This window comes from Phragmites australis, chromosome 3 (genome assembly GCF_958298935.1).
Source record: "Phragmites australis chromosome 3, lpPhrAust1.1, whole genome shotgun sequence".
Classification (NCBI taxonomy): Eukaryota; Viridiplantae; Streptophyta; class Magnoliopsida; order Poales; family Poaceae; genus Phragmites; species Phragmites australis.
The window spans coordinates 3,110,712-3,130,503 of record NC_084923.1 but is presented as its reverse complement, the minus strand read 5'-3'; the positions used below and the strand labels follow the sequence as shown (position 1 = coordinate 3,130,503).

The 19,792-nt window shown below is 46.0% G+C and overlaps 3 protein-coding genes across 6 annotated transcripts; 1 reads left to right on the top strand and 2 right to left on the bottom strand.

The window, feature by feature from the left end:
* Positions 1-715: 715 nt before the first annotated feature.
* Positions 716-4,137, bottom strand: LOC133911585 (pheophorbide a oxygenase, chloroplastic). Its single transcript, XM_062353880.1, has 7 exons — positions 3,703-4,137; positions 3,381-3,616; positions 3,166-3,292; positions 2,614-2,750; positions 2,307-2,466; positions 1,761-2,039; positions 716-1,172 (listed from the first exon to the last, which is right to left on the bottom strand). The coding sequence occupies exons 1-7, from the start codon at positions 4,069-4,071 to the stop codon at positions 918-920; spliced, it is 1,563 nt and encodes a 520-aa protein (XP_062209864.1). The 5' UTR covers positions 4,072-4,137; the 3' UTR covers positions 716-917.
* Positions 4,138-9,348: 5,211 nt separating this feature from the next.
* Positions 9,349-10,514, bottom strand: LOC133910884 (cyclin-dependent kinases regulatory subunit 1-like). Of its 4 annotated transcripts, none has more exons than XM_062353123.1 (4): positions 10,232-10,514; positions 10,038-10,118; positions 9,896-9,956; positions 9,349-9,820 (listed from the first exon to the last, which is right to left on the bottom strand). In XM_062353123.1, the coding sequence occupies exons 2-4, from the start codon at positions 10,088-10,090 to the stop codon at positions 9,662-9,664; spliced, it is 273 nt and encodes a 90-aa protein (XP_062209107.1). In that variant the 5' UTR covers positions 10,091-10,118; positions 10,232-10,514; the 3' UTR covers positions 9,349-9,661. The 4 variants fall into 4 exon arrangements, with proteins under 4 accessions (XP_062209107.1, XP_062209103.1, XP_062209106.1 ...); XM_062353119.1 differs by having other exon boundaries at positions 10,257-10,375; XM_062353122.1 differs by having other exon boundaries at positions 10,038-10,113; positions 10,257-10,318.
* A 7,101-nt stretch (positions 10,515-17,615) lies between these two features.
* Positions 17,616-19,451, top strand: LOC133911584 (probable aquaporin TIP1-1). Its single transcript, XM_062353878.1, has 2 exons — positions 17,616-17,841; positions 18,569-19,451. Exons 1-2 carry the CDS (start codon positions 17,709-17,711, stop codon positions 19,186-19,188), a joined length of 753 nt encoding a protein of 250 aa, XP_062209862.1. The 5' UTR covers positions 17,616-17,708; the 3' UTR covers positions 19,189-19,451.
* Positions 19,452-19,792: the final 341 nt, after the last annotated feature.

Here is a 19,792-nt window from a genome sequence, read left to right as displayed (position 1 = left end):
AAAAATAGTTTTTTCCTTTGAGAGGATAAAAAAAGACGTATATCGTACTCACACTGTACATACACACGCGTGCGGTGGGAATTATGAGAGACTTCGAGACCTCGAGTACGTAGAAATGTATAGTAACACTAAACACGTATGTTTGTATACTAATCTAATCTGAACTATTCCTATGCACTATTAGGAAAATACTCTAATTTCACACACCCCGAATGGATAGACGCGCTACGAGAGTGCGTTCGCGTGAAAAAAAAATGGTTTCAGCACGATGATTAGCATATAAATTAGACAGGTTCCATTGAAGGTTAAGATTCTTATACCGATGCTTCATTATTCTCTCTTCTTAAACATTTATTTAAATGTCCTTGCATTGTAGATGCCCTCGCCAAGATACCAGGAAGCCGACTGATCGCCCCAGCTACTTAAGAACTTTTTTTTCATTTCAGAGTAGAATTGCATAATTTGAGAGCTACGGGTATCTCGTTGCGTAGCAGTTTTCAGGTATATCAGATGAGTTTCACTTGATCGTAATGAAGTATGAACTTAATTTCGATGGAAAGTTGTAAAGGAAGCACTGAACAAACAGAGAAAAGGTCCTACGGATTGGGCATAATATGCTTAAAATTATGCAAAAAAAAAGTCACGTTTACAACCGAACGTTATTGACGCATTTTCCATGCTACACGAACTGGAAAACAAAGTTGCAAATCCGACAAGACAGATAAAAGGATTTTCAATCCAATGGATATGGGGCAAAAAAATACATTTCCACTTTACATCGCCTGCTAATACGATAATACCAGCCTGCAGCCTGCCTACTATACACACATTGGGCTATATCCGGTGAAAAGTTATGTTTCCTAGCTAGGTTACATGCATGATCATGTGATGCCGCTAGACCAGATCGTCACCAAAATTCAATCAATGTCAGCATGCACGTAATCTACAAATACAAAATTCTTCTGGAGCTCATGGAATGAGTACGCCAGACCGGCACTGACCAAAGCAGCCACACCGATCAATATTCTGAGCTGAACATCTGCAGGAATTCCAGCGGTAGCACAGCAAACCACTGTCGCTCCCATGAAGACCTTCTGCAGAGTCTGGAATGCGTTATATGCTCCTTTGCAAGATGAGCACTTCAGTGTGTGCTGCTCATATCTGTCTAGCATCTACATAACACAAAAGTCAAGTATAAGAATACAAGAATTATGCAATGCAGAAACAGCAAACGTGAAGGAATTTCCGTTATGTCTACATCAGGTGGATTATATTACACTGTTTTCAGATCCAGTGAGAGTATTAAAGAAAAAAAAAGGTAAACCTTGCTATTCTAGTAAATGGAACTATTATGATTAAGCATGACTTAAGCAGCTATTATCAAATGTCTGGCGGTAAGAGTAGTTCAATGCTATCATCTCTCCATACAGATTTCAAGTGTATTACTGAATTTGGAGTTTTCTGAGATTATAAGTTTAAAACTGGTTGCTGTCAAGATAACGGTAAAACTGAAATATGCCAACAACAAAGACAAATAGAAATGATACTGGACATTCTGTCCAGAAAAACCCACATACAAGTACAAAGGATAGAGGGAAATGATCCACGGCAAACTACTATCAGTGCATAATTATTAAAATGAATAAGGATGTAAACAAAACAAATCCATGATAACCAAAATGAATATCATATACAAACATATGAAGTCACACCCCAAAAAGACTGCATTCAGATTTATTAGTAACCCAGAGAACTTGTACCTCACGCTTTGAAAGCACAGTGGAAGGCAATGTTTCTTGGCTAGGATTTCCAAACCACTCAGGTTGGCTATTGCCAAATTTCCTTAGCCAAGTCCGGAATGCTAAAACAAAACGGTCAGCCTGTGTGGGTGTGAATGTGATCTTTGTGTACTGCTGATTGACATCCACAGAAGACTCCTTGGATGCAGCCAGGAAAATCTTCTCCTGGCCTTGAAGAACAATCATATCACCATCATAGACCAGATTTGAAGTCCAATGTTCATACCATCGAGGGACAATCTGCATCAAAGATACAGAGAGGCAAAGAGAATGAGAAGGTATCAGGATTTCATGGTATACTTATAGTCTCAAATGTGATGAAAACAGAACTGCATCCATAATATCTCTGTACAATAGGGACTTTCCTGCTGTTTCCCCACAAAAATACAATAACAACATGTTTGTTTAACAGTTGAAAAGGAAGAATATGAGGCAAAACAAATTTTGGACAACACAATCGAGAAAATAAAGGTAATGAAAGAAAGGAAATACAAGACAATCATATACCTGCCACCATGCTTTTCCTGGCATGGTAAACTGGAAAAAGTTTCGAGCGCTACAGACAATAGAACGAGTCTTCCCTGGGGCCATTGGAATGTTGAAAGAGCAAATCCATATGACCCATTTCTGGTCTCCAAAAATAGGTAACTTTGTGTCTATCTCGATTCTGCACAAACCGATTACCAAAAGGTTGGCATCATAAATTGAGTGAATTCTTGAATGAGAAACAGATAAGAGTCGCTCCATAACAACAAAAGGCAAGTGATACATAAAAGGTGGGAAAAGATGGTCAGGATATTTTGCTGAAACTTACTTGTTCATTGCGTAGCAAGGGGCCACAAAAGTTGCAGTGATGCGAGGATTACCAGAATTTGCCCCTGAATAACCCCATGCACCACTTGATTCCATCTTGAATGGTAAGGACCTGGCTCTATCTCTTCGTCCAGTGACCTGCAAGAGAAGTATAATTCTGAAGCATGAGTAGATTTGCTGAAACTATGTATCTCCAGACAAAAAAAAGCATATTACTTGTCAGTATACCAAGAATTCATGACAGATAGAAATTGTAGTTACTTTCACCATAGGCCAGTAGCATAAGTAAAGAGAATGAACACTAGCAATCAAAAAAATTAAGAGGTCCAGACAATTCTGCACTTTTTCCCACAGAAGCCATTTCTAAGCAATACAGCGAATATACTAAAACAAAATTGAGGTGGCAGATTTGAAAAAAAAGGTTCCATGACTGGCAAGCTAAATAAGAAACTGATTACAACAAAAGTTCTTTCCTAAAATTTATCACGACTAGCATTACGTTCTAGTGTCATAACAACTAAGCATTCTCAAATATCAGTGCTACACTACGTACCTTGTGGTGAGCAAATTCTATATGCGAGGGATCAGAGACGTTCTCCATCAACGTATCATACCCATAGAACAGATCCCTCTGGATCGTCACCGTGGAGAATGCTGGGTCATCAAACTCTTTCGGTAACCTGAAACCAAACAAGATCAAGTTGTGTCACCGGCAGCTGCAATGGAATTCAGTCAATAACCGCACGTCCAACGACAAACTCTACGCACATTGGAGGCTTGGCCGCGACGGCCTTCTCCCACCCATTCTCGTCGGGCCACACGAAGAGCAGCCCCTGCGAGACGAGGGTGGGGAACTTGGTCGCGCACGCCTTCGGCGACAGCACCGCCCGGGCCTCGGGCCCCTCGGGCGCGGCCTGCGGGATCTTCGTGCAGGCACCGGAGCCATCGAATGACCAGCCGTGGTAGGAGCACTGCAAGCACCCCGTCTCATCAATCCTCCCCTCCTACATGGTTTCAGATCAAAATTAGCCGAAACGAGGACGAGACCGGATAGGACACAGATGAGGCGAGGAGCGTGAGGTTGTTATACCGAGAGAGGCGCGAGGCGGTGGGGGCAGCGGTCGTCGAGGGCGACCCACTCGCCGGACTTGGGGTCCTTCCAGATGACGAGGTCGCGGTTGAGGAGTTGGAACGGGGTGGGGCGGCTGGGGTCGAGGTCCTCGACGAGGGAGACGGGGTACCAGTGATCCCTCCACGAGAACTTCTCGCCGGACTCGGGAGCGGACGTGCTCGGCTCCGCCTCCCCGGGGATGGACGGCGGCGCTGCCACGCGCGGGCGGGTGCGACGAAGACCTGCGCGACCGAGGCGGGGGGAGGACGGGAGGGAGAGCAGCCGCGGGCGCTGGTGCGGCAGACTCGGCGTCACGAGGAGCGAGGAGGTTGGGATTGTTGCGCGCATTTTCTTCGGCTCGGGTCAAGTGAAGAGGAGAGAGGCTTGGCTTTGCGTTGGAGATCTTCGCCGCGCCGGTTTTATGCTTCGCGGTCGCAGTGACTAGTTGGAGGGGATAATCCGTCAGTTGTCATTTTTACGGTAAGTGTCAATTAATGTTAAGGATGGTATGTAGGTTGTTCTGAGTCAGGATGGTAAATGGGACATCACTAGGGGTTATCGGTAGAAAAAAACGAGTGATCCGATTGGAGAAGTGCACGGTGTGTTTGGTTTGAACGGTAAGTTAGATGGAATATGCCTCATCTAAGTTGCATGTTTAGTTGGATGGGCTAGATCAGTTAATTTTTTATTAAGTTGGTGAGACAAGTGTTGTACGGAATGAATTATTTTTTTAATCTATTAATTATATATTTTAATAGTTAATTATATATTAATCAGCATGTGCTAACACTTATTAATGCAAATTTTGTTGTAGTAATTACAAATTAATAATAAAAGATACTAAGTATCAATAATCATTTTACCAATTAGCGATAATTAGCATGTTTTTGCTACACTAATTAATACACTAGTACTTATCAACCGTAATCTCATAATAATAAATATTAATTAGTAATACAATATACTAATTATCACTAATTATTTTACTATTGAATTAGATTAGACAAATGAATGATCTCATCTGACTAAAATATCTGACTCACTTTATCTAATATATGAGAGAAATATTCTGTACTAACTCACCCTATCTAATTTATGGTTCAATCAAACACATCTAAAAATAGAAGGATCATCTCTCGTCCTCGAGAATATTCACCAAACAAACACACCTGCAGTGGTTCTAGACTCGGCGAGAAGGGAGTTCTGGCACGCCAAGCCGCCGAGGGAAGAGCGGAAGCTGACCTGTTTTCGGCGCAAAAAACCAGCGACCAGACGAAGAATTTTATAATCTTCTCAAGCTGTGGGGTGAACAAGCGCAAACAGCTACTGCTACGGACTAGAAAGGGCACACTGTACACACTGGGCAAGAGGGGGTGTGAGGTTGCGTGACGGCAGAGGGAGGAAGGCAGGGATGGAGGACAAGTGTGCGAGAGCACGCATGGCGTTTTGCGGCGTTCGTGTGGTGGAGCTTCAGCCAGCCAGCCAGCCCGCCCGCCCGCCAACCGGAACGAACGTGCCGAGACGAAGACATGACCAGTGAGGACGACACGAACCGACCCGCTGTGAATTGTGAATCCATCCGCCCATTGTTTGCTGGGAACACTTCGGCGCCGCGGGGACTGGGAGACTCGAATCTGAAACGTTCCAGAACAATTCGAATTGGACTCGAATTGGGCTAGTTTTTGGGTAAACGGGAGCTTTATTTCTTAGTCTTTTATTTTAAAAATACAAGATGTTTTAGTCTCTTTTATAATATTTAAAATATATTATATTCTACTATTTTAATGTAACAAGTTACGAGCACATGTTTTGCACGTAACGCAGACGTGTGGTCACACGTGGGAAGTAGGCTTATGCGGTAGCGCGTGTGGTAGATGTGTCCATACGAAAGTGTACGCGGCAGACGGGTCCACGGAAGAGCACGCGGTAGCTTATGGGAGTGCAGGCGTGGGACATGGGCCCACACAGGGGAGCGGAGCGAAATGTAGATGCCAAAAATACCGGAAGCGAAACACATGCGAATGAAATAGAAATCACTACGTGTTTTTAAGTAGTGAAGACAAAGACTTTAGCTTAGTTTTTTCAATCTTATGCTTAACATTAAATAACTTCTTTTCTAATACAAATCTTATTTTTCACATAATAAATAGTATTAAAGATAATAAGATGACCATTTCATCGTGCATATTAATCCTTATATTTAATTTTTAAATGTTATCTATTTTAAAACGGAAGGAGTAGCTAGAAGCGAATTTCAAGTTCTACAAGCTGGGCAATGCACGACGGAACTTGCCTCAACTAGATTGCGGTATGAACATTCCTTCTAGGAAAATGCATCACCATAGCAGTTCCTTTGCCTCCTAGACGACAAAGCTAACGTCTGACCGGTTAGCTAGCTTGTTAGAGCATCTCCAACCAAGCCCTCTTCTCACCTCCTATTCTATATTTGAGGAAAAAACGATGAAAATCGGTCTCCAACCGGCCCCCTTTATTTGAGGAGCCCTCAAATCTCCTCCCTCACCCCCTACATCTAGGGGCTCCTCATCCAACCCCTTATTTGGGAGAGAGGGGAGAGAGAGAGGAGAGAGGGGAGAGAGAGGAGAGAGAGTTACCAGATATTAATAAAATAGAGGTGATTCGAATATAGGGGGTCAAATATGAGGGGTCGGTTGGAACGCGTTGAGAAATAGGGGATGAAATCTGGATGAGAAGCCTCTAAATAAGAGGAATAGGGAGTCAAATATGAGTAGTCAGTTGGAGATACTCTTACATATTGCTGAGACTCCAGCAACACTGGATCCTGTATCCATCGCAAGCTCGAGCCTCAGCTCCCAACGCTCCCACATAATCTCGTATCAAAATATGCGGGCACGCTTGGGTTCCCCATTTTCTTCCTTGAGACGCACCAGGAGTGGCTTATGATCTAACTGGGAAGTAGTTAAGTGTTCCACCGATGCATTTGGGAATAAGTTTAACCAAAGCGTGTCAGCAACACCATGGTTGTTGTTGTATTTCCATGGCAGAGCACTAAAACCTAGATCATGCAAATCACAGAGGCTCAGAACTTCCCTAAAATCCATCATCTGACGTTCAGGTCTCCGAGTTTCGCACAAACGCTCAACAAATCCCATATTTCTCTCCTATTTTCCACCCTCGGTTCTCCATCAGGAGCGGGCCTATTCAAGGATATAGACAATAAACAAGATATAAGAATGGAATGGGCTTACTGTCTAGAGAAAAAGATGATGATAAGCACAAAAAAGCTTTATTTTAGAAAACAGAGATTCTTCCTCTATGCCGAGGTCGATGTGGAGAATGTTCTCAAAGATACAATATCGTTATGTCATCTACAGTGCACGCTGCAGACAGCACCCGAGGAGTAAAAAAACACTGCAACAACAAGAGTCCAGCTCCGGGCCACAGAGGAGAAGCCGAACACCAATTCAAGATGATCAACACTGGAGTGTGATCACCACGGACAAAGCATGCTCGCGTGGTAGCTCCAACACAAAGAAGCAACACGCACAACACAAAGATCATACACCCAGAGATCACACGCGCAATCTCCACCTGTAGAAACACCTGCATGAAGTCACATCGTAGACCACCACATCACCTTCACTGCCACGTCCGAGCAACACAACCGTGTGTAGCCCGGCGACCCAGCTCCACTGCGCACCAAGCGCATAAGAGCACCATGCCCGAGCCACACAGATCGACAAAGGGCAAGCCAACGGGGCACTCGACCGGTTGAAGAGCAACACGCCGGGAGTAGCCTTATCAGAGCAGACACGACACAACATTCAGAGATAACCGGTGGAGAGAGGGAGTGGATAGCAGAGAGGAGGAAGAGCTGAGAGACCCCCCATGATATTAGATCTGAAGGAGAGGAACCGTACGGCTTTATCCATCCACACGAGTGCACAAACTCCCCCCTCCGAATCCGCTGGAGTGAAACAGGACACCGAATAGGGTAGAGCCCCCCCCCCCCCGCGGTGATAGCTCCTCCTGGGAGCTCGCTCGATGCATAGGGCAAACATCTGGACTAGGTGGGCTACTCGAACACTTGAGCTTGAAAGCGACCCTTCGGTCAATGTAAAACCCCTATCTCGGGATCTCCTGCTACACCTATATCAGTCTCTGGATCAAGTAGTTGATACGTACAGTACAACAGTTGTAGTATCACAGACAAATTTCATACATAATTACTAAGATTCAAAGTACAAATGGTTATAACTCATACTATATATTATAAACTTGGGCAAGAGGCTAACAAAACACAGCAAAAAGCAAAAGCACATGCCATAAGCGGCTTAGGGTACGAACGTGAATTTTAAGACTACTCTTCATCCCCACCTTCACCTCCGGCGAAGTCGACATCAACTTTCTCATCTGAATAACAATAAGAGTAAGTACAGAAGGTACTCAACAAGCCATATACTACTTTAAGATGTTGATAGATGCATAAAGGGGTAATTCAAGAATGAGGCTTTACGATTTATTTTTAAGCATGGACTCGAGGAGAGGCAAGGTCACGGATGGCTCTGGCTCCGGCGGCTTTGGCCCGCGGCGGAGGAACCGACAGGGACGATGAGGAACAGGCGCAACACAAATCAACAGAAGGAGGAAGACTAGGGGACGATGGCTAGGAAGGAGCAGCAGCTTGCGAAAAGGAGGCAACGACAACGGTGAGGCACATGGATCTAATCGGGAGGAGAGGCTCACGAAGGTTCATGATTCCTTCCATGATTACCATTTGATCGCAATCCAACGGTGATTAACAATAGCTACAGTAACCTAGGGGCCCTAAGAATACACCGATTCTAGGTCCTTTAGTATATGTTATAGATTCCATTCCATACATATCACACGGTGCCTCAGAAAAATAAACAAGATTCACCTTGCAGTTCCCGTGTTATGCACTAAACAAAAACTCGCATATCATCAGCAATTGAGATACACAAAATGTTATGCCTCATCACATCCCCACTATCACTGCCCACAGGTTCCAGGGTCCATTTCACTTGCTGGATGTTTCTACCATAGCATGAACATCACATTACCTAGAACTTCAATGTTAACCCGTTCCAAACATGCCTCTTCAGCTCACATTTGCACTTTTGCGAATGAGAATCCAGCATAATGAACCAACACATGATCGCTAAGCTGCTAACATGTAAGGGCGTGTTTTGTTTGACGCACCGGCGGATGCACCGCACCAGCGGATGCAGGCATCGGCGTATACGCTCCGCGAGCTGCGCGTTTGGATGGCGTGACGAGCTGTGCGAGGCTGCACCCGCTCATGCAGCCATACGGCCGGCCGCTGCATCCGCGCATGCGCTGGAAATGACCGTAGGTCGCATGCAGGCCGGCCAGATGCAGCAGTCGACGGCTTGGACCCACTCGTCAGCGACAGCGAGCTCCCTCATATAGCCTCAGATTTAGTCTACCAAACACAAATTCAAATTCAATCTGCATCCACTCATCCAACCAACCAAACATACTTCTTTTTCAGAATACGGATCCCCTCAGACTACTTTTCTTCATCCAAGATATACGATACAGCTCTACGAAACCTCGTGCGGGCAACCAAACACACCCTAAAAGAACCAGACAAGCAAGCACAAGCACAACTAGATCATCACATAACAGATCGACAGCAGTATCAACCGAAGCCACATCATCACATGACAGATTAACAGCAGTATCAACCATAACACTTGGTGTAATTAAGAGTACCCATGATAACACAGACTAGCACATGCCCCGGTTCCTTCCCAGGCATTTCCACGAACACAAGGCGGACACACCACCAAGATCGACCACTAGATCCCAACCAACAACCAGATTAATCGATCAACAGTATCGCAAACACCCTTTTGGAGATGAAAAGGGCAAAGGGTTTCCACGCTCCAAACCCCTATTCGTCGCCGGAGCGTCACTTGGGCAGCATCTGCGCCGCGGCCGCGGCAGCCGCCTCCTGCTGCTGCTGGTAGTTGAGCGGGCGGCGGAACAGCATGATGTGCGGCTCCGGCCGGTGGATGGCGTAGTGCACCCACCCGCGACTCTGCTGCACGCCGATCGCGCGCCACTCGTTCTGCAAAAATCCCCACAAAACCCCTCCATCAGCTTGGCGATTCACACGAATGCAGGTGAAATTCTTGACGTTTACCTCGGAGAGAAGGCGATTCTTAGGGAGGAGCTTGGCGACCTCGGGCGGGAGGACGACGTGCCTGCGCCGACCAAAGGGGATCAAGTTAGGGTTTTGCCAACCACGGCACACTCAAGCGATGGGGGTAGGGTTTTGCATCTACCTGTACTCACAGGTGTCGTCGAAGTACTTCTCAGAGTACTGGATCTGGCCCATGTCCACCACCACTTCCTGATCAACTTCTCTACAAGAAACATCCCAAAAACTTCAACGAAAACCCTAGAACAACCGACCAAATCGCGCAGCAATCAGCAAATCTACGACTCGAAGAGGAGCATTTCGAGGAAATCACAGGACCTAGGAGGGGAGACGACGCGCAAACCTCGGAGCGGATGCGGTTGGTGAGGAGCAGAGTGGGGAGAAGAGTGGAGACAGTAGGTGCAGGGGTGGGGAGCGTATTTAAAAAGGAAGCGGAGGAACGCAACCGTTAGTGCGGAGATGGACGGGCGAGATGGAGCGGGACGGATAGGGCAAGTAGTCGTTGTGGATCGCCACCGGAATGATCGGCGGCATGCGCTTGATTTGCGTTTGAATTGGGAGGCGGCGAGAGAAGGTATAGTCGAGCGGAGGAGATTTGAATTTCGAAATGGCGGATTGGAAGACTAAAAAATTGGTATAGTCGATTTGCCCGTTATTCGACTCCAGCAAAATGGAAGCATTTCAAGCTGGATCCTTCCATTTTTTTTCCGTGTGAAAACTAGTGTCCTCATTTTGTTTCCATTTGTTCCAAGTACCGTTAGTACTTGTCTTACACAAGAAGCAAACACTCTCTGTGACCTGTGCGCACCTCCGCAGGAAGCTTCTAGTAGTTGTAGGAGAAAAAAAATTGGGAAGAGACCAGTCCAGACTCCAGACCTAGAACCATCATCATCCGCGTTGAGGAGTGGGCTGGAGCCTCCTGCGGGAAAAGCTTTGCATGCCACAGCCCATCTTGCATTCTTGTCTGTCATTTCTGCGCTTGAAAAGCCTAACTTAGAACATCTCCGGTAACTCCTCTATGATTAAATGTAGGGAATTTAGTCATAAAAAGCTGGTACCTCCTAAACCAGTCTTCATATCCCCAAATATAAAGAACATCTTTCATTCTCTATCCCATCATACTCCAACTAACGTGTGGGTCATACTTTTATATGATATTAATAAAATAAATAAGAATGAGATATAGGAGATATGATTTAGAGGATCCGCGGGAGAGTAATAGATATAGGAAGAATTTTTTTAGGAAAAATCCCTATATAAGAGATATGGGGGAGGAGTTTAAGAGCGGAGCTATTGGAGATGCTCTGCTCAACTCAAAAATCGGATTCAAAACCATCGAGCTGAGCCATCAGGATTTTTTTTTATATATTTTGAAAATTAGTTGACACGATCCTCGCTAAACTTAGAAGATCTAAGAGTTGGAGAAGTAGTAAGAGAAGAAGGCTCGAACAAGAAAGCTGAAGAACGAAGGGCAGGTTGTATTCATATTCAATTATGTGTTGTCTGCTGGGATTTATCAGCTCTCCTTACGAGTCCTAACACCATCTCTAACAATATATTTTTTATTTCATTTATTTTCTTATTTTTCTCCTTATTTTTATATTTTTTATTTTCTCTTATCTTCAACAGCTTTCTTTTGAAGAAATTTATGAACAGAAATGGGAGAGAATACCGGAGTAGTGGGAATAGGAGAGATAATCTCTTTATGAAGTGAACTATGAAAAAAGTCATTGAAACACTAAAGAAAATAAGAATCACTTCGCGAAGTGAACAAGACTCGCAAAAGGAGTCGTTGGAGATGGTCTAATAACCGGTCTCAGGTAAACATGCACACGCACTCGGCCCACAACATCGATCGAGTTACCCATCCCATTCGAAGCTCAGATACAAGGAGTTGGGTCTGCAAGCCCAGGCTACCCAACGATGCTGCTGTAGCCCGACACTAGTTACCCCTCCTTCTGTCCGCTGCTCCTGGGCTGACTCCAGCACCCTGACGTTTGTAGTCTAGTTATGTAATTTTTTTCCAAACGGGAGTCTATTTTTATAATTTTTTGATTTTTAAAATATAAAAAAAACTCGAGCTAGATGTTTTCGTATAGATGTGAATGGGCACGACCCAACGACCACCAATCTTTGCTACAGACGCATTCCTGAACCTCGCGTCGCACACCCACCCTCTTCCCCATTTGCATCGTGTTCCGCCTCTGCTTGCCGCCGTCTCCACCACATGGAGGGCCTCCTGCCACCGTTTACTGGTCTATGTCCGCGGCTATAGGATGGTGGGCTCCATCAGCTTTTGGTGGGCCGATCCGAAAGGTTGGAGAGGTGCGTTAAGCGAATTCGCATGCAATTCGTATGCATGCGGACCCGAAGAGGCCCCGCCCCACCAACAGCCACATGGGAGCATGTGGAAATTCTTCTAGGTTGAGCCCAAGGATCAACGCTCGACATGGGCCTCAAGGAACTGAACTCGATTTCGATAGACCATTCATGTAGGTGTCGTGCGCCCACGCCCTTCGCCCCGGCCACGGTCCGACAGGACGAGCGAGCGCTTGCGTGTTCTTCTAATCATCTCATCTACACATGTTAAGTGAGTGGAGGAGAGAAAATATTTTAAGTTGATCTTCATTCACATCCACTAGCAACATGAAACAAAAAAAAAACATTTACCTTACATAGTTAAGCCTTTAAAATTTATTTAAAATTATACAAATATAATAAGCTAAACACATATATTATCCCCACTTCCCATCGCTGCCGAACATCTCTCCACTTCCGGTCGCTACCATCTCTCCTCGTGGTTACTTGCTGCTTCTGTAACACTTCATTTATTTGCTTGGGACATATATTTATAAAATGAGCGGCAGGAGGAGTGTGGCAGCGATGTTGAGCAGTCGCGGCGGGTGCTAGGGAGCTAGGCATGTCAACGGGGAATATTCCTGCGGGGAATGGGTAACCATCCCCGTCCCCGACCGGGGGAAATTTCCCCGTCCCCGTCCCCGTCCCCGCTCGCGGGGAAAAAAATTCCCCCATCCCCGCCCCCGCGCGGGGAATGGGTACCCGACGGGGTCCCCGTCCCCGCTATCGAGAAGGAATTTTGGGCTGGACCGATTGTAGTTAGGTAGAAATTTTTGGGTTGGGCCGATTGAAGTTAAATAAATTCAACTCAATAAAAATAAAACTTAATATTCGGGGCACCGCGGGGAAACGGGGACGGGGAATGGGGAATTATCCCCGCCCCGCCATACCCGACGGGGGGGATTTTTTCCCCATTAAACTCCCCGTGGGGGAAAAAATGATCCCATTCCCGTCCCCTAATAGGGGAATTCCCCGTCGGGGAACGGGGAACGGGGCCCCGTTGACATCCCTATAGGGAGCCCTCCCTCTGGGGCAGGAGTTAGGCTGTGGGACGGTTGAACTCGATCAGCTTTTGGTATGCCGGCCGAAAGGTGAGAGGGGTGCGTCAAGCGGATTCAGCCCACACAGGTGGACCTAAAGAGGCCCCGCTGCACCAACGACGGCGTGGGAGCATGTGAAAATTCTTCTAGGTAGAGCCTAAGCATCGGCGATGGACATGGGCCTCGAGAAACGACGCCTCGAGGCTGCTGATAGAATTTCTGCAGCATCCTCTCCAAAATGAAGGGAAGATAGCATAGAGTTTCTGGAGCATAGGGATGCAAAATTTTGTGTTTAGCATGTGGATAAAGTTGTGCTACTACTCATCAGAATACGGTGAATATATATTTTTTTTTTGACAAATGATGGCATTTCATATTTTCATCGCAGTACTACTCCATGGATGCTTTGTTTTCATTGAAGTCTAAAGAAGAGGCATGCCAGTTCACGTGACTCTTATTTTAAACCAAAAAGGGGAAAGAGCAATGCCCATTTTCTTTCGAAGGATTCATTATATTTTCTTGATAGCAACAAAGTACCTAATGCTTAGTTTATAATTAGACTTTAGTACTGCAGCTAACCCAAATTGCCTCATTTTTTTTTCCAGGACAAATTGTCTCATTTTGTTGTGTCCCCACAAGCACATCCAAATATTTGACCAAGAGCGCCAGCTCATAATTCGTGGAAATTGGCAAGTTTTTAAGTTTCATCGAGGTATTTTAATATAAACAAAATTATCATTCCCTGTCGGATCAGGCTTGAGAGAACCAAATCGATTGTCACGATAAATGAATTGGTCAGCGAGGCAACGACTAGATGAGATCGACTGCCGCTGCTGCATGCATGTTATGATCGATTTGCGATTGGATCAGGCGATCAGCGCCATCCTGCCTGTAGACTGGTCCACTGGGCCACATGCAAGACATAACCCATGTTTACAAGTTAACAGCAGCATCTTATCCTAACCCGTGAGCTCTAACAGTAGAAAGTTTTGGATGAAATCTCGAGCATGACATGTTGTAAAAAAAGGTCATCTAGCAGGACAGCCCGATGCAAATTCCAAGCTTCCGATTCAGCGCTATACAATTACACTACATCCGTTTCATTTTTGAGCTGTTCCGGTGACTGCAGATCCAAAAGGTTCTTGCATCGTGGCGATGCATGTGACGAGGCAGCACACGGCAACAACGGAAGGAAGGAAAGAAACAAAGTTGCAGAATATGTGGAGTTGGAGCAGCAACTGCTCCTTAAACAAATCTTGTGGATATGGATACGCTTTTGCTAATTAGTATACTCATGCGGATAATCGTAATGTAAATAGAGGTTCTCCTAACCCGCAAGGAAGAAAACAATTTTCCTAATCATGGAGTTCATAGTAGTATGCTGCTAGGTTAGTGGGCTATCCGTTCGGATCGGTTCTTCTGAGTAACTGCACGGGTGACGTCACCCTCGTACACGAAGTCCACTACTCGTACAAGAATTAATCTTCGTGTCAACGTCATCGCATGTGAAGTTACCTTAGAAAATCTCTCTCCTATCCGTTCTCTCATGCACGGACGCTTTGAGAACCCGAGGGCACGACGGTAATTTGCTGCGGTGCAAGCTCAACCAATTATTACCTGTTTTCGCTTACTTATTATCAGCTTTTTATTATAGTAATTTTGATCTTACGTTTTTTTACGAAAAATTTATAAATATTTAAAATTTTCGTATCACTAGATTGATCGTGAAATATACGTTATTAGTATTGTATACTTTTAAATATTTAGAATTTTTTCTTAAAAAATATAAGACTAAAATTGCTATAGTAAAAAATTAGTGACAAATAAATAAAAAAAGATAGTATTAGCAAGGTGTCACTCATACGTTAACCATGGCGCGTCGAACAAGGAGCAGCTCATGGTGGACGACGTGTCTCCATCGTACGACCGCGTAGGCAGACAGAAACATGGGGTGGATGCTCGTTTTTGTCGATGGCCGGTGCCGGAGTGGAGCGTAGGACTCTCTAGCCGTCCTTGATGAATTCTTAACTTCGATTTGATACGTGTACATATGTATCTTGAGAAGAATCTGGAAGGAAGAATGCTCCCGTTTCAAGATATAGATCTCTCTCCAAGATACTGATATTTCTTCGAATGAGACAGCTAACGAGAGGGAACAAGACAACTCATGCAAAGAAAGGACACGATAGATAGTAGCAAAAAAACAGCTAGGTGCAGGTGCAGCTCAGCACTTGAAATGGTTCTGTAATAACTACGCCTTCGCGCATAACTACATAAGATTATTTTCTGAAGTTGCCGATACAGCTAAATTGATCAGAAACCTCTTGTAGCTCTAGGAAGAAAAGAAATATGGAACACCGGAGTAATCACTCGTATTAACAAAAAAAATACTAGCATCGTGGAGCACATGTTCGCGAGCTAATAAAAAGAGCAAGAAGCGATGATCCCAGGCGCACCCAGCCCATCCCAGGCTCCAGCTTCACCGTCGCAGAGAAGAGGACCACCCGTCAGACCATCCGGCGGACCAATTAGCGTCGAGGGGTCACATCGCCCCCGCCTCCTAATCCACCCGAGCCACGAGCCCTGCCTCCCTGCACACGTGGCTCGCTGACAGCTCCCCGGCCGGCGCGCGGCTGCGCTGGCGCCGCAAGCGACTCTGCGAGGAAACGCTCCCGGTCGCCATCTCAGACTGCGCTCTCCGCAACATGAATCATCATCAGCAATCCCGGGCCCCAAGCTTACGATGGCTTGGTAAAAAAAAGACTCCGGGCCCCAAGCTTACGATGGCTTGGTAAAAAAAAGTACTCCGGGCCCCAAGCTTACGATGGCTTGGTAAAAAAAAGACTCCGGGCCCCAAGCTTACGATGGCTTGGTAAAAAAAGTACTCCGTATATTGTGTAGGGTCGGGCTAAAAATCAATCGACTGAAGTTAGATATCGTTTCGGTCGACAATTGTGGACCGTCGATTCTCGATCTGACGATACGGAGATCATCTTCAATCTTACGCTCATTTTTTTCTCCCACTCATTGGCTTGTTCGCCACTGCCTCCTGCCCTCTTGCCTCTACCCCTGTCGGCGTCCTCACCACCGAGTATGCCCTCGCTATACTAACCCCTCGGCGTATGACGTCTCCTCCCTAGCTCTGCCCATTATCGATCTAATCGCTGACTGCGACCGATGGCTCCTACCACCTTACCGCTCCGCCCACCGTCCATCGCTCCCCTCCCCTACTCGACCTACCTACCTCCCTCAGAACCCAGATTAAGCCTGAGAGTCATGAATCCTTATAGGTAGCCTCAGCCCCGAAATCCTAACTATGGTTGGCACCGCAAGTTCACAGCTAAAATTGATTGTGATTTTCAATCGATCGATATGTACAAATATGTATTGTGTACAACGATGTTATCAACCATTACTTCATAAATCACTTTATTTCTTGCAAGAAAGCAATACAAATTATATGGTCGAACTTTCATCTAAAGGATTATCTGGAATACCCGATTATTTATTTCCCAGGTTTTATGACTTGCCAAGAGGAACATTAACTACCAGCACACCATATGAGCTGCAACACGTACATAAGAGCAAGGGCCGGGTTTCCCTTGTACTTTTCTAGGGGTTCTTTATTTTCATGGTATCATCCTTTATCTGTATCATTCCTTCATCAATCTCCCAAACTACACGGAGTACTAGTTTCTATCGTGCACTTTTTATATGCACGCATGGGTAATTTTCAGTTACCACAAAAAGCTCTCGAAACTTCACCCGGGAAAAAAGAAAGTTATGCAAGCATGCTAACTTTGAAATAGGTACATTCTTTATTTTTAAAATTTGAATAATTTATCTATTTTTTAGTTTAATCTCATAATACAGACTTCCTGCTTCGCTACCGAATACGGATATAAAACTTATTTTACTAAAATAAATAAAAAAAATTAGAATAAAAATTATCGAATAATCTCATCCTTTTTCATATTCCATCTAAAATTAAACCATAATATCGTTCCGACGTATTTATTCGATGACACTCTCGTGACACAAACATCTTTATACCTTAAGTTTATGATTAATATTATCGTATTTAATATTTTTGTTTTTGTTAAATGCACGGATAACCAGCTAGTGTAATTCAAACAGCTCATTTCTGCCTTAAAAAAAATAGCCCTCGCGTTGCAACCGGATTTTTTTGAGAGGAACGTTGCAACCGGATAGGCGCGCGAGACCGGGCACTCCCGGTGGCCCGCCCAGGCCCATCCGAGCCCGTGCACTGCATGCCTCTACGGATGTGTGTATATATATACCGCCTCACTCCCGTCTCTTCCTCACCACCGCATCACATCCCTGAGCTTAGCCCCAAGCAGAGTCGTCTCCTGCGATTAGCGAGAGGGAGGGTGAAAATGCCGATCAGGAATATCGCCGTGGGGAGCCACCAGGAGGTGTACCACGCGGGCGCCCTCAAGGCGGCGCTCGCCGAGTTCATCTCCACCCTCATCTTCGTCTTCGCCGGCCAGGGCTCCGGCATGGCCTTCAGTGAGTCGTCGCTCTCGCTACACAAGCCCTCATCTCGCTTAATATTATCGCACCCTACCACTTAATCTGTCAGCTGTCTCGTAGCTCAAAGTTCACGGTAGGTTCTTTGGGTTAATTCGTGTAGCGAAACGTGAAATCTCAGACAGGACAGATGGAAGGAAACGGTTTTGTTCGGAGATGAACAGTGTCGTTTTCTTCATCTCTTTTTTAGCTTTTGGCAAGAGAGATGGGAAGCGTCTAGCTAGTACAACTTTACAAGGCGTTGCCAGAAGCTCACAGAAATTTCTTTCTGATAAAAGTCCAAGCTAGGGGAAAAGAGTGAAGCCTTTTAGGTTCGTAGAAGAAATGGTTAATTGGATGAGCAAAAATGACCAGTTTTTTGCCACTGCGATTACGTAGAGGATTGAGGAATCCTTGACTGAATCAATACGTTCTATTCGAGTCTGTGATACGCAAAGTCTCCATGCGCTGCTTCTGCCAAGAACTGGAATAGCAAAATGCTCTGCTGACAGATTAAATGGTTATAAAACTTGTTCCAGAAAAATGACAGTAAAAACTACTAGCAGAAGTCACCATCCGATAGCACGTCCCTTTAAAAAAATGAAATTGTTTACCACTTTTGAACAAAATCTTTTACTTATAACATGCTAATGCTAGTAAATAAAATTTCGAATCACCTGATCGAATCTGACTGTGTTACTAATTACGCGGTGGCCTCATCGTGCAGGCAAGCTGACCGGCGGCGGTGCGGCGACCCCTGCCGGGCTGATCTCCGCGGCGGTGGCTCACGCCTTCGCCCTGTTCGTGGCCGTGTCCGTGGGTGCCAACATCTCCGGCGGCCACGTGAACCCCGCCGTGACCTTCGGCGCCTTCCTGGGCGGCAACATCTCCCTGTTCCGCGGCCTCCTGTACTGGATCGCGCAGCTGCTGGGCTCCACCGTGGCGTGCTTCCTCCTCCGCTTCTCCACCGGCGGTCTCGCCACCGGCACCTTCGGCCTCACCGGCATCTCCGTGTGGGAGGCCCTGGTCCTTGAGATCGTGATGACCTTCGGCCTTGTGTACACGGTGTACGCCACCGCCATTGACCCCAAGAAGGGCAGCCTGGGCACCATCGCCCCCATCGCCATCGGCTTCATCGTGGGCGCCAACATCCTGGTCGGCGGCGCCTTCGACGGCGCGTCCATGAACCCCGCCGTGTCCTTCGGTCCCGCCCTCGTCAGCTGGTCCTGGGACTACCAGTGGGTCTACTGGGTTGGCCCACTCATCGGCGGTGGCCTCGCCGGTCTCATCTACGAGGTGCTCTTCATCTCCCAAACCCACGAGCAGCTCCCCACCACCGACTACTAAGCTGCACCTGCTGCTTGGTAGCTCGTCGCCGCGCGCCGCCGCCGGTTCCTTCCGTTTGATCAGTTCCCTCGCCGTTTAGTTTCCTCGCATCGCATGCATCGACCGCTGTGTATGAATCGAACTCTGCAGCTGCATCGCTCGCCTCGTTAATTTGCTTGGACCAGTCGTAAGTTGAACTGTAACCGTGAATCCTGGACCTGTTTGCTTCTGTAAAATTTGTGCATTTGCCCGAGTTTTATTTATCAAGTCCAACGTACTCTGCATCGCTCAACGTACGCTGCTTGAAAATTGGTGATGATTTTGTTCGAATCCTGATGATCTATCTCGACTGGGATCGAGGGAGGTGGCGCGATGCATGCAGCGCAATAATGCAGTGGCATGTGCCGACGAATGGGACGGTACGCTCGCCACGTCGGAACGGGGGCAGTGGTGATAAGGCTGACCTGTAGCTGTCGGCTGGACCGGCTCGTGTTGCATGCATCGCGACGAGGTCTTCAAGGGTTTATCCCGGGGTTTTTCCGGATAAGATTATATATAATTTACTTTTGGATATAGATAAATATAACTTATCATATATTATATATTATATATTTTTAAAATAAAG